This window comes from Etheostoma spectabile, unplaced genomic scaffold (genome assembly GCF_008692095.1).
Source record: "Etheostoma spectabile isolate EspeVRDwgs_2016 unplaced genomic scaffold, UIUC_Espe_1.0 scaffold351, whole genome shotgun sequence".
In the NCBI taxonomy this organism is placed as follows: Eukaryota; Metazoa; Chordata; class Actinopteri; order Perciformes; family Percidae; genus Etheostoma; species Etheostoma spectabile.
In genome coordinates, this window is record NW_022605590.1 from 337,966 (window position 1) to 350,458 (window position 12,493).

General features: G+C 43.0%; 1 protein-coding gene and 1 long non-coding RNA gene across 2 annotated transcripts in view; both read right to left on the bottom strand.

Annotated features, from left to right (window-relative positions):
• nubpl (nucleotide binding protein-like) overlaps positions 1-3,411 on the bottom strand; it is a 15,988-nt gene extending 12,577 nt beyond the window's left edge. Inside the window, 2 exon segments of the mRNA XM_032511280.1 lie at positions 1,409-1,549; positions 3,228-3,411. Coding sequence (XP_032367171.1) covers positions 1,409-1,549; positions 3,228-3,369 — 283 coding nt within the window. The 5' untranslated portion in view covers positions 3,370-3,411.
• Positions 3,412-10,141: 6,730 nt separating this feature from the next.
• Positions 10,142-10,463, bottom strand: LOC116686307 (uncharacterized). Its single transcript, XR_004331216.1, has 3 exons — positions 10,428-10,463; positions 10,341-10,376; positions 10,142-10,244 (listed from the first exon to the last, which is right to left on the bottom strand). It is a non-coding gene; the product is annotated as an uncharacterized LOC116686307 (long non-coding RNA).
• Positions 10,464-12,493: the final 2,030 nt, after the last annotated feature.

Consider the following 12,493-nt stretch of genomic DNA (forward strand, 5'->3'; position numbering starts at 1 on the left):
TTACAGGTGAATATGTACTATGAATATATATATATATACACAGACGGCTATTACCATAAACAGAATTTTTACACATACATATATATAGACTAGATATTGTCTTAGATTTTGGATATTGGTATTTGGTAATATGACGTAAGTGGTGTTTTTTCCAGGTTTTAAGGGCTATATTATAGCAAAGTGACGTCATTTTCTGATCTTACTAGACTGTTCTAGCTGTTCTATGATTTGCCTTTACACATTTAGTCATAATATGCACATTACTGATGATTATTCATCGAAAATCTCATATCTTTCGTGAAAGCACCGATAGTCAACACTACAATATCATTCAAGGTATTTGGTCAAAAATATCGTGATATTAGATTTTCTCTACATCGCTCTAACTTGTGCTAACTTGTACTTGCTATACATAACTATACTTTCTTTTGCATCCCTAATTTCTGAATCAAATCATTTTTCCAATCCATCTATAAATTGCAGGAACGTCTGTCTGTGTGTGTGTGTGTTTATCTGGTGTGTTGTGTGTGTGGATATGGTGTGTGTTCTGGGGGGTGTGTGGGGTATATGTGTGGTGTATGTGTGTGTGTGTATCTGGTTGTGTGCTGTGGGTGTATCTGGTGTGTGGTGTGTATAAGTGTGTGTGTGTCGGTGTGGTGGTAATGTGTGTGTGGTGTGTGTATGTATGTTGTATATGTGTGTGTGTGTCATGTGTGTGTGTGTATATGTGTGTGTGTTCGTGGGTGTGTTGTATTGTGTGTGGTGTGTGTGGTGTAATCTGTGTGTTGGTGTCTGTGTGTGTTGTGTTATCTGTGTGTGTCTGTGTGGTTTGTGTGTGTATATCTGTGTGTGTGTGTGTGTGTGTTGTCTGTGGGTATCTATGTGTGTGTGTGGGTTGTGTGTATCTGGTGTGTGTGGGTTTTTATTGTGTGTGTGTGTGCATCTGTGTGTCGTGTGTGTATATCTGGGTGTGTGTGTTGTGTGTGTGTGTGTGGTGTCCGGAAAATCTCTCGAACAGTTAGTTTGAAAACAAAAACACTCAAAAAAGCAAATAAACATTTTAACAGAGGTTAACGTGGGAGAACACAGAGCGGTATGATTCCCAGGGATGAGAGGACGTATCTGTTACACTATGTATAGTCCGTGGTTGGGGGGGCGTTTGAGGGGGGGGGCGGTGAACCTGACATCACACGCAGACCAGCAACATGGTCAATGTGACTGGAGGACATACCAAGGGTTAAAAGACGGAGTTACCGGGCGGACAAGAAGCTGCTGATCAGACAACCACAAGCAAGACGTATCGACGTAGTATATGTGGGTGTTGGGGGGGCGCGGGGGGGGCGTGTGTGGTGTGTGGGGGGGGGGGGGGGGGGGGGTGGGTAACCTGCCCATCACACGTGGCGCCTACCTGCCGTGGTGGACTGTCCCCAATCCGCCTTTCCCGAAGATCCACAACGAGACCTGTTTGACCCCGTGACGGGCTTTTGCCTGGGGAGGTCCTCTGGCCTCTGCTGCTTCTGCCTCTCCGGCAGCGGCTTGCTGTCATCACCTCTGGGGACACAGAGACAACCACATCACAAAACTGTCCTCAGGCCCGGGCAGTCGTAAGGGGTGTACCTGGCTATCTGCTCTTTGTGGGGGTCGATCTGGACTCTCGTTGTCCCCGGGCGGGGTCAGAGAGGCGGGACGCCTGTCCCAAAACTACATGTCCCATCTTGGACCAGATTCTCGCACCCACTCTGTGCTTGCTGCTCATCACAGGAGCACGTTCAGTGAAGCCTCATTCCCCCCACATGCACCACAGGAGTCGTTCTTGTCTGTGGGCCATCAAACTGTATAACTCCTCCCTCTAAGTGTCGGACACACACACACCAACACACACACCCACACCACCCCACACCCAACACACACACCACACACACACACACCACACAACACACACACACACAACACAACCACACTAGAAAGGTTGTCGGGGCAATGTTTCTGTATTATGGTGTTTGTCATAACCCTGGCCTGAATGTGTGCAATACTACTACAATTATATTATATTATTATTATTATTATACTTTCACCATTGCAATTCTTTAATTATATTAATTGTAAAATACTGTTAATAAACATCCTTTAACTATGTAAATACCGTACATATCCACACTCTTTATATTTCTTTATTTATATTTCTACTCTGATATTTCTACTATTAGTGCGACTACAACACAGAGTTTGTATTTCTGATTCTGAGTCTGACAACAGGGACCAGATGAAGACAACAGGGACCAGATGAAGACAACAGGGACCGTATGAGACAACCTGACCCATCGAAGCACAACATGGACCAGGAATGAAACAACATGGCCCGGATAGACAACACCAGGACCATATGGACAACAGGGACCAGATGAAGACAACAGGGACCAGATGAAGACAACGTGGACCAGATGAAGACAACATGGACCAGATGAAGACAACAGGGACCAGATGAAGACAGCATGCACGAGATGAAGACAACAGGGACCAGATGAAGACAACATGGACCAGATGAAGACAACAGGGACCAGATTTCGTATTTACAGTAAAAACAGTTTCTAATCTAGTGATTATTCCCCCCCCAACCACCAAAATCAAATATTTTAGACAGTACGGGATTTCTAAGTCTGTTTTTCAGCATAGAAATGACAGAGGAATCCATTAAATGTACATCTTTATGCCACAAAATTGGATTAAAAAACTATTAATTAACATTAAAACATGATGTATAAACATTTTTTATTTTAAAAGCTTATATTAGTATTGTATGCACCATAAAAGGTATGTATTTGGGGAGGGGGGGGGACAAGTGGTGAAAAAAGTGTTGGAGCTAATTGTGTATTATGACTTTAGGTAAAATCCGAACAATTACAAATGAACACTTCCGGTTGTGAGTTTCAAAATAATATCTTTAGCATTTGAAGAAATTTAAAGCGAAAGTAAATACAGTGGGAAATGTGTGATGAAAAACACGTAATACATGAAACATACAATATGTGTTATTGACTTATATTTTGGAGGGTTATACTCTTTCTATAATTATAATTTCGTTTGACTTCCCCCGCTTTTATTTTGGAAATTTCCGGTCTTCCTCTCGCTTTCTTTCTAGCTTGTCGTTAGCATGTAGCTGTTAGCTACCTAGCTAGCTAGTTAGCTTAACGTCAACTGAAACTAACGTACAAAGCAGTGCTGATTACGGAGTAATCTTACCTGGCATCGACTTAACTGCACACAACACGCGGGTCCCGGTTTTATTTCGGTCCCCGTTCGTTTAACGGAGACTTTATTTCCGGATATTCTTAGTAAATTAGACAGTCTGCTGTACGTGAACAGGGCCATGGTTAGCTGCTTAGCTAGCTAGCTGTTAAGCTCGAGCATAGACGGTTAAAAGTCGTTAGCTTGGTGCGCATCAAGGCTGCGCAAAGTACGCATGCGTGTGTCTTGCTTTTGTTTTCTTTCTATCTAAATAGTTTCTATTTTATTTTATTTTATATTTTACATGTTTTCTTTTTACGTCTTTGTGATACGACATTGACTCAAACTACTTTCTGTACAGTTATTAATTATTATTATTATTATTAACATGTTCAAACAATCTGTTTGGGATTTGAATAATCAATTTAATTAAAAATAAATCATATGGATCGTAAATTTAAATTTTGATCACTTTTGCTGGGTAAATAACTAGAAAATCATACTTTAAAATTTATTCCTGCTTTTTTTTTAAGTCAAAGTTTCATAACAGAGATGTTAGGAAATGATCATAATCCGTCTCAAGTGGTAGAAAAGTAGAGTTATGACATGTTCAGATGTTGCAGTTGCAATTTTTTTTGCAATTTTTAAAAATATGGATGATGTTTATTGACGTGTTGAAGATATTAAGTCATATAATGACTAGAAAAAATGTATGAATGCATGAGTTCAGCTTCCACATGGTGAAATCCCCATAAGTGAGTTGGTGGATCTGCTTCAGAATAGAATCAGAATCAGAAATACTTATTGATCCCGAAGGGAAACTCTGTGTACAGTACACCAGTAGTAGAAGACAGAGACGGGCACTGCATAGGCAGCTTGCACTTTCAGCGCATGCGCACACTTAACTTCAGATGCATCAGAACAGAGATCAGAATCAGCATTGTGAAGATAAAGATCAAGATAAGAGGGGAGAGGAGGAAAACACGTCTGCTTCGTCATGCAATAGAGTGGCGGATCGGGCCGGTTTTTCTGTCGAGCCGGCCGCGTGCCGACCGAAGCAGTAACCGAGCCGACCCCGAGCCCGACAGGCATAGAGATAGCCCGACCCGACACAGTTAAAATCGCATTTGTTTCTATACTAATGACACATTACGTTTGTTTGTGTGGAAAGCCGCTTCTATTAAGCAAGTGTAGGAAGGCATTGGGAAATGTCAACAGATGAGCGCCTCAATGCACACGGGGCAACAAGCGCCATTACCTACTAAATCAGCTGTTTTAAATTCAAAATGTTCATCCGTTTTATCACGCTGATGTGACCGAGCCCGACCCGAACCCGAGACCCTTTCTAAAAATCTGTTCGAACCCGGCCCGGCACCTCAGTTGGGTACCGGGGTCCGTCGGTGCTACGGGTCGGGTATCCATCCTCTATCATGCAACCACCGGACGGACAACGAAGGTTGAGAACTGTCGAAAGCACTACATGAATGGACGAACGTACGGACGCTGAGGAAGGGACATTGATCGACATTGATTCGGACAAATGCATCAAATGAATCTAAATTGGATTTTTCCGAATTGTTTCTAGTCTAAGTTCGTATAGTAAAGTATTAACACACTATATTTCTTGTGCACTGTTTCGTGATAGGGAACGGTTTCCAACACGATTTTGTTGTGTGATAGACTGACCCACCCCAGTTGTGTCCATCTGTGTCTAATTGTCTCCCTGTCTCTGTGTATTATACACTCACCTTGTCCTCTGTCCATCGCCCAACGTCTTCCCATTGGTAGTTTGGACCTTTTTTGCTACAATCCCTGACTCTGAGCTCTGCTAGTGATTTGCACCTCACATCTGAGTATTTAAACTTGGTTCAAATGAAACAAACCAATAACTGTTACTATGCCTGGGAGTTGTGCTTTTTTGAGTAAGCATGTGGTCATTACGCAGCTTTCAACCTCATCGCAGGCCATTATGGCATGGTCCGACACCTGTGCTTTTGTGGGTCCATTGTTCTTTGTGCATGACATATTAGTGGAATATCACTTTCAATAGCCATGTAAACAGCAATAATCGTCATTTTGGATAAGGGCAAAAAACACTGGAATGAAGAATATGAGGCAGTAAACGGAGTCGAGGGAGAAACCCAAACCAAGCAGGGTGACAAGCAGTTAATGAAGTGTTCAATCATTCATCAATGATGGGAGATATGAAGCAGAATAACAGAGCAGGTGATGAGTGGCTGATACGAGTGTCCGTAGAATTTTAATGACTAAGCGCGTTCGGTAGAGCTCCGAGGAGAGGAGGCTGTGGGGGTCCAAAACTGTAGAAATCAAGAAAAGGTTTATGCAAACGAATGATGAAGATGATAATGACAAGCAATAAGACATAAAACAACAAAACACTGCAGCTGACAGCGGACTGGATCCATGCTTCCCCCATGATGGGAGTCACGTGAAACCAGTCCTGATCAGTGGCCGCCTTTTGTTGGTAGCAGAAACCCCTTTCCATATGTGGTTAAGTGCAGACTTGCACTGTGGTTCTTACATTCAGAGGAAAAGAGGGGAAAATGGGGGACAGAGATATGAATATTTCTAAACCTGGCCTTCAGACATACGTGTTTTTTTTACCACATTGTTTATATAACCTTTTCTAAACTCAACAAGAGGAAGACATAAAAACAGAGATAACGGAAGACATAACAAACAGAGACTAGAGAAGATCTCAAGTGCTTTGAGAGGTCAGAAGCTGGCGCCTCCAGTGCCAAGGGGAAAAGCAGCGACATCATCTCAAGATCCCTCTCATACACTCACTGTCGCGTTTGCTGCCTGCACGCTGTGGGAATAAATACGACGATATGGACCGCTGTGCATTCGGGAACGCTAAAACAGAGCAGGCCACATAGAAATAAGAATGAATGTTTCGGGATTGGTGTCTCGAATGGGCCTGGATATCGATGCAAATGGGGCTCAACGTGTTTTGTGAGGCGTATACTGGAACTGCTATTGACGGCCTGGGTGTCCACACGCAGCTGGAGAAAGTCTTGCACCCTGCAAAGGAAAATGCCACATCAAAAATTTAAAAGAAGTCAAAAACTGATCAGGGAACTACTGTCATGGTGCCTGTGTTGTGGGTCTGCTGCATTCCTGTTCCATTACCCCTCCTTCCCCAGTGTGTCTGTGTTGTCTGTCCACCACTTGAGGGCGTCCTAGAGTACAGGTCTACCAGCACTCAGCTGCACCCACATCACCATAAGTCTGTCTACCAGCACAGCTGCTTTCTCCACCATCGCCACCACGCGTATTTATACCGGGCTGCACCACCTCTTCAGAGCCAGTTCGTTACATAAATACCAAGTGGTAAACTAGGCCAGTCCATTAGTGTCGTTGCCTCTACTAAGCTTACTATTTGACTAATGTTCTTTTTCGTTCCGTACACGATCTGTGTTCCATCACCACTCTGTGCAGCTTTCCCGGACTGGTATTACACACTTACACCTTCACCATCCTCCGCGTCCCTTGGTTTGTGTGGTGTTTTGTGGATTAAACCTTTGTTACCTTTTCCTGTTGTCCGAGTGTTGTTCTGTGTGTCGGGTCTGAGTGAAACCCTAACAGTTTGGGGTTTTGGTTGGGTGATTTTTCCTGTTTGGCTTCCTTGTGTTTTTTGTCCAGTTTCTCCCCGGTCTTGTGTTGTTTGGTCCTGTATGTGTTCCTGTGTGGTCTTGTTGTTTCTGCTTCCGGTTTTATTTTGATAGTACAGTTTTCCTGTCTTGTCTAGATTTAAGTCGGTCTGTCTGATTGTCCGCCCGACTTAGCGTGTGATTCACTGATGTCTGAGTACGAGGGACTGGCCCCCCCCCCAGGATGTGGACAACGACAACAGGGTTTACCCAAAAAATTCTGCAGTGTTACTCCAATTACAGTAGTACAGTTTTTTTATGTTATTTGTGTTTTATCTGTTTTTTTATTTTTAAAGTTTTATTTTTTTGTTTTTTTAAACTGTTTATCTTGTTTTTTTTAGTGTTTTTCAATTTTTATTTTTAAGTGTTTTATCTGTTTTATTTGTTTACTTTTTAAGTATTCTCGCTGTTTTGTTTTAATTTTTTTAAGTGTTTATGTGGGGTTTTTGTTTGGGTTTTTTAACTGTTTATTCTTGTGTTTTTCTCTGTTATTTTTTAAATGTTTATGTGTTTTTGTTTTTTAACGTGTTTTATCTGTTTTTACTTTCATTTTTTAAGTGTTATCTGTTTTTTGTGTTTTGTTTGTAACGGGGTTATTAAAACATGAAGCTGGTTTAATAACAAGTTTACACTTATTCCTGGAATTCATGGTCAACAAACTTATTTGAACAAATTAGAATAAGTTTTTAGTTAAAAAGGCAGAAAGTATGAATTTTTGTACTAATAGTTAAGATAGAGGATGAGTGAGTGGATCTCAGATGGCGTAGACGTCAAAGTTTAGTCCACTACTGTTGTAACCCTTAAAAAAAAAATTCACAATGCTAAAAGATTAAATAAAACACCCAAAAAACAATGAAGTAACCGTTCAGGAATCATCCATGGTATTTTGGGCAATTTGGTTGAAAGAAATCCATACTTCTGATATAAAACAATTAGAAACGGGTCAATTTGAACCCGAGGACAACCAACGGTTATATTATCTTAATATGGGACCAATTCAAAGATAAAAAATAATATATAAATACTAGAACAGTGTCAAAGATTGTTGTTGTTCCATCAGTTACTCAGACCACAGAGATACGTGTAAACAGAGTCCAGGTTGGAAAAAAAACAGTTTCATTGACTCATCATGTGCCAGCAGCGGCAAATAACAGCTCTCCAAAGGGCTGTTCACTTTCCTTCTACCCCCGAGGGAACGGTAGATCCGTCTCAGCGACCTGCACCTACTCAGGGAGTCTGCAAACCCCCCCCCCCCCACCCACCCAAAAAAACACACACACAAACACCACACACAAACCACACACACACACACACACACACACACACAACACAACACACACAAATACACAATACAAATAAACAATAGCAAGCGTAATCTGTCATTCCTCCTGCGACTTCTCTTTTATTATAGCTTAGTCTATTTCAAGAACACAGTCATCATATGTGGGACTCACCTTGCAGGTGAGGTGACACCTTGACACACTGGCCTCTCATTTATCATTTATCACTGACATCAGGTTTGTACTGCAGGACTCGCTCCTCTCACACAGTGATAATGGTCAGTATGTGCATGTGACATCAGGTCTGTACTGCAGGACACGCTCCTCTCACACAGTGATAATGGTCAGTATGTGTCTCTGACATCAGGTCTGTACTGCAGGACTCGCTCCTCTCACACAGTGATAATGGTCAGTATGTGTCTCTGACATCAGGTCTGGTACTCAGGACACGCTCCTCTCACACGTGATAATGGTCAGGATGTGTCTCTGATCAGGTCGTTACTGCAGGATCGCTCATCATCACACAGTGATAATGGTCAGGATGTGGATCTGACATCAGGTTCTGTACTGCAGGACTCGCTCCTATACACAGTGATAATGTCAGTATGTGCTTGACATCAGGTCTGTACTGCAGGACGCGCTCCTCTCACACAGTGATAATGGTCAGGATGTGCTCTGACTCAGGTCTGTACTGCAGGACTTGCTCCTCTCACACAGTGAATATTCAGTATGTTACCTCCGAATCAGCAGGACTAAGATATCAGTAAATGACAATATCTTATGCTAGTCTCTGTAACGACGACGGTAAATTTTCGGGATTGTCAAGAATTCTACCGGATTTTGACTATCCTATTTTTTATTTTTCCTTTGTTCTCCTGGCTCTAGCAACGTGTGGTGGAGGAGGAGGAGGGTGCGAGATCACGGAAGGCTTCACGTGGATGCGCCGACGTGTTGTTGTCATTATCAGAATCTCTCAGTGAGGGAGACAGAAATACGCTCTTAGCTTTAAAATCCACATTCTGACATATGCTATACAGGGATCCCTCGCCACTGTCGCGGTTCACTTATGCGGATTCGCTATTTCGCGGAGAGTTTTATATGCATTTTTTTTTTTTGTGGGCATTGTGCTCTGCATTCTGATTCGCTAAAAGCTCACTTCGATTCTTGTATCAAACCATGCTACGAATGTGCTATCATTTGGTCGTCTCGTGCAGTTATGTGTACGTACATAAAACAGCTTGGCAATTTACATTAAATGGCCAAATTATCTGTGTAATTTCGAACATCTCTAAACCCATAATGTCGACGAAACGGCCTGGACGACCAAAAGCACTGCGGATGGGCCCAACGGCGGAAGATGCACTATCTAGATAAAGTTAAAAATTCTGGACGGCTAAGGGAAATGTAAAAGCTATGCAGCCGTTGCTCGCCATTACGGAATCAATGAATCTTCCGTTCGTTACAAAAGAAGGAGGGGAAAAAAATAAGGACGACAGCAGCAGTCGTTTAATACGAATGCAAAAAGGGTCAGGAGCAGCGGCCCAGTCTGAAGAGCAGTGAAACGGCCTACCGTGAGTCACTGTTTTGTATACATGTATAGTTGATAATTGTAAAAAAAAAAAAAGTTTTCTTATTGCGGATTTTCACTTATGCGGCGGCATTTTCGGAACGTAACCCCCGCGATAAACGAGGATTACTGAATGAAAGTGACCTACTTTGCATGAAGCCAGCTAGCCAACTTAACTAAGAAACAGGGAAACTCATATTTCATTCTTTTCTTGTGTTATATATCTTTTTGTGCATGTTATAGGTTCAAAAAGTGGAAAACAAGCCCATAGTCCCCCCCCCCCCCCCCCAAAGGGACGTACCACTCCAACAGAAAACATTGTTCACCTCAACTTCTCAAACAGCTTGTAGTCCAGCTTTTACTTGAGACAAACACATGTATGCTAGCATAGACGCCCTCCTACTCTGATCCTGACTGGCTAGTAGTCTTCCTAGGTACTGTCAGGGCCCTCATACTCTGCTTGACTGGCTAGTAGTCCTTACTAGGTACTGTCAGGCCCTCATACTCGGCATTGACGCTAGTACCTTACCTAGGTACTTCAGGACCCTTACTCGTGCTGACTGGCTAGTAGTCCATACAGGTACTGGTCAGGACCTCATACTCTGCTTCTGACTGGCTAGTAGTCCTTACCTAGTACTGTCAGAACCTAATACTCTGCTTCTGACTGGCAGTAGTCCTTACCTAGGTACTGTCATGGCCTCATACTCTGCTTCTGACGGCTAGTAGTCCTTACATAGGTACTGTCAGGGCCTCATCACTCTTCTGATGGCTAGTAGTCCTTACCTAGTACTGTCAGGACCTCATACTCTGCTTCTGAATGGCTAGTAGTCCTTACCTACTGTCAGGACCTCATTACTGTTCTGAATGGCTAGTACAGCCTACCTAGTACTGTCAGGACCTCAACTCTGCTTCTGACTGGCTAGTAGTCCTTACCTAGGTACTGTCAGGGCCTCATATATGCTTTGACTGGCTAGTAGTCCTTACCTAGGTACTGTCAGGGCCCTCATACTCTGCTTCTGACGGCTAGTAGTCCTTACCTAGGTACTGTCAGGACCCTAACTCTGCTTCTGACTGGCTAGTAGTCCTTACCTAGGTAATGTCAGGACCTCATACTGCTGCTCTGATGGCTAGTAGCCTTACCTAGGTACTGTCAGGACCCTCATACTCTGCTTCTGAATGGCTAGTAGACTTACCTAGGTACTGTCAGGACCTCATACTCTGCTTCTGACGGGTAGTCCAGTCCTTCCTAGTACTGTCAGGGGGCCTCAATACTCTGCTCCTGACGGTAGTGAGTCCTTCCTAGGTACTGTCCCAGGGCCCTCATACTCTGCTCCTGACTGGCTAGTAGTCCTTACCTAGGTACTGTCAGGGACCTCATTACTCTGCTCTGACTGGCTAGTAGTTTCTTACCTAGGTACTGTCAGGGCCCTCATACTCTGCTTGACTGGCTAGTAGTCCTTAACTAGGTAATGTCAGGGCCCTCATACTGGACTTCTGATCGGCTAGTAGTCCCCGTACCTAGGTACAGTCTACTATTTTTAAGTGTTTTATCTTTTTTATTCTAAGTGTTTTAACTGTTTTTTGTTATGTTTATTTAACTGGGAAATTCTTGTGTTTTCTCTGTCATTCTTTTTCAAGTGTTTTATCTGTTTTTATTTTAATTTTTTAAGTGTTTTATCTGTTGTTGTTGTTTTTTTTTAAGTGTTTTGTATGTTTATATGCCCTTGTTTAAAACCTTAGCTGGTTTAGTAACAGGTTTTACACTTGTTCTTGGAAGTCATGGTCAACAAACCTCATTTATATCAAATTATACTTTTCATGTACACTGTGCACTCTTCATTGCACAATTGTGTCAAACCTGGCAAAACAAGCTGATTCTGACAACCTGCCGCAGCTTTTAATGTGAAAAGTGAACATGGGGAGAAAAAGGCACATGCAGCTTGTGTGAATATCTAAAAATACAACCGATGTTAAACCTAATCACAGTGAAGGGAGGACTTCAGTTCTGAATGCAGGGAGCCAGCCTACAGACTTCAGCTTCTTGACAGTTTTTTTCCACAAAGGCTGCAGCCCCCCCCCCCCCAACACACACACACACACCCACACACACACACACACACACACACACACACACACACACACACACACACACACACACAGACACACACACACAGACGTTGCCAGTTCAGAAATGTCACAGTATGCAAATCGTTCATAAATTTAACTGATCTCCAGCTTCAGGAAGCCAGCGAGTGGAGAACATGATTTATCACGTGTTGTGTTGTTTGGACGGCCTTTTAAACCGAAATGCTCGGCTCTTTAAATAAGCGACGGGTAATGGAAGTGCAGTCTGTGTTGAACGTGTGTGTCGTTATGTTTGGGTGTGAACAACGTGCACAGCCACAGAGTAAACAGTTCGGCAAGGCAGTGAGTCTGATAATTAATTTGGGATCCAGTGGCCGTGACTCATTGGAACAGAGACCAGCTGGAGAGCCAATCAGTCTCACAACAAAAACAATGACAAAATGTAAATACTGGACACTTGGACGGGGCTGTGTGCCGCAGTGGTGTGTGTGTGTGTGTGTGTGTGTGTGTGTGTGTGTGTGTGTGTGTGTGTGTGTGTGTGTGTGGTGTGTGGTGTGGGGGTGTGTGTGTGTGTGTGTCTGTGTGGTGTGTGTGTGTGTGTGAAGCCAATTTAAGAGACTTGTGCATTTTTCAATCCTCAGACAACACTGACATCAAGTGAC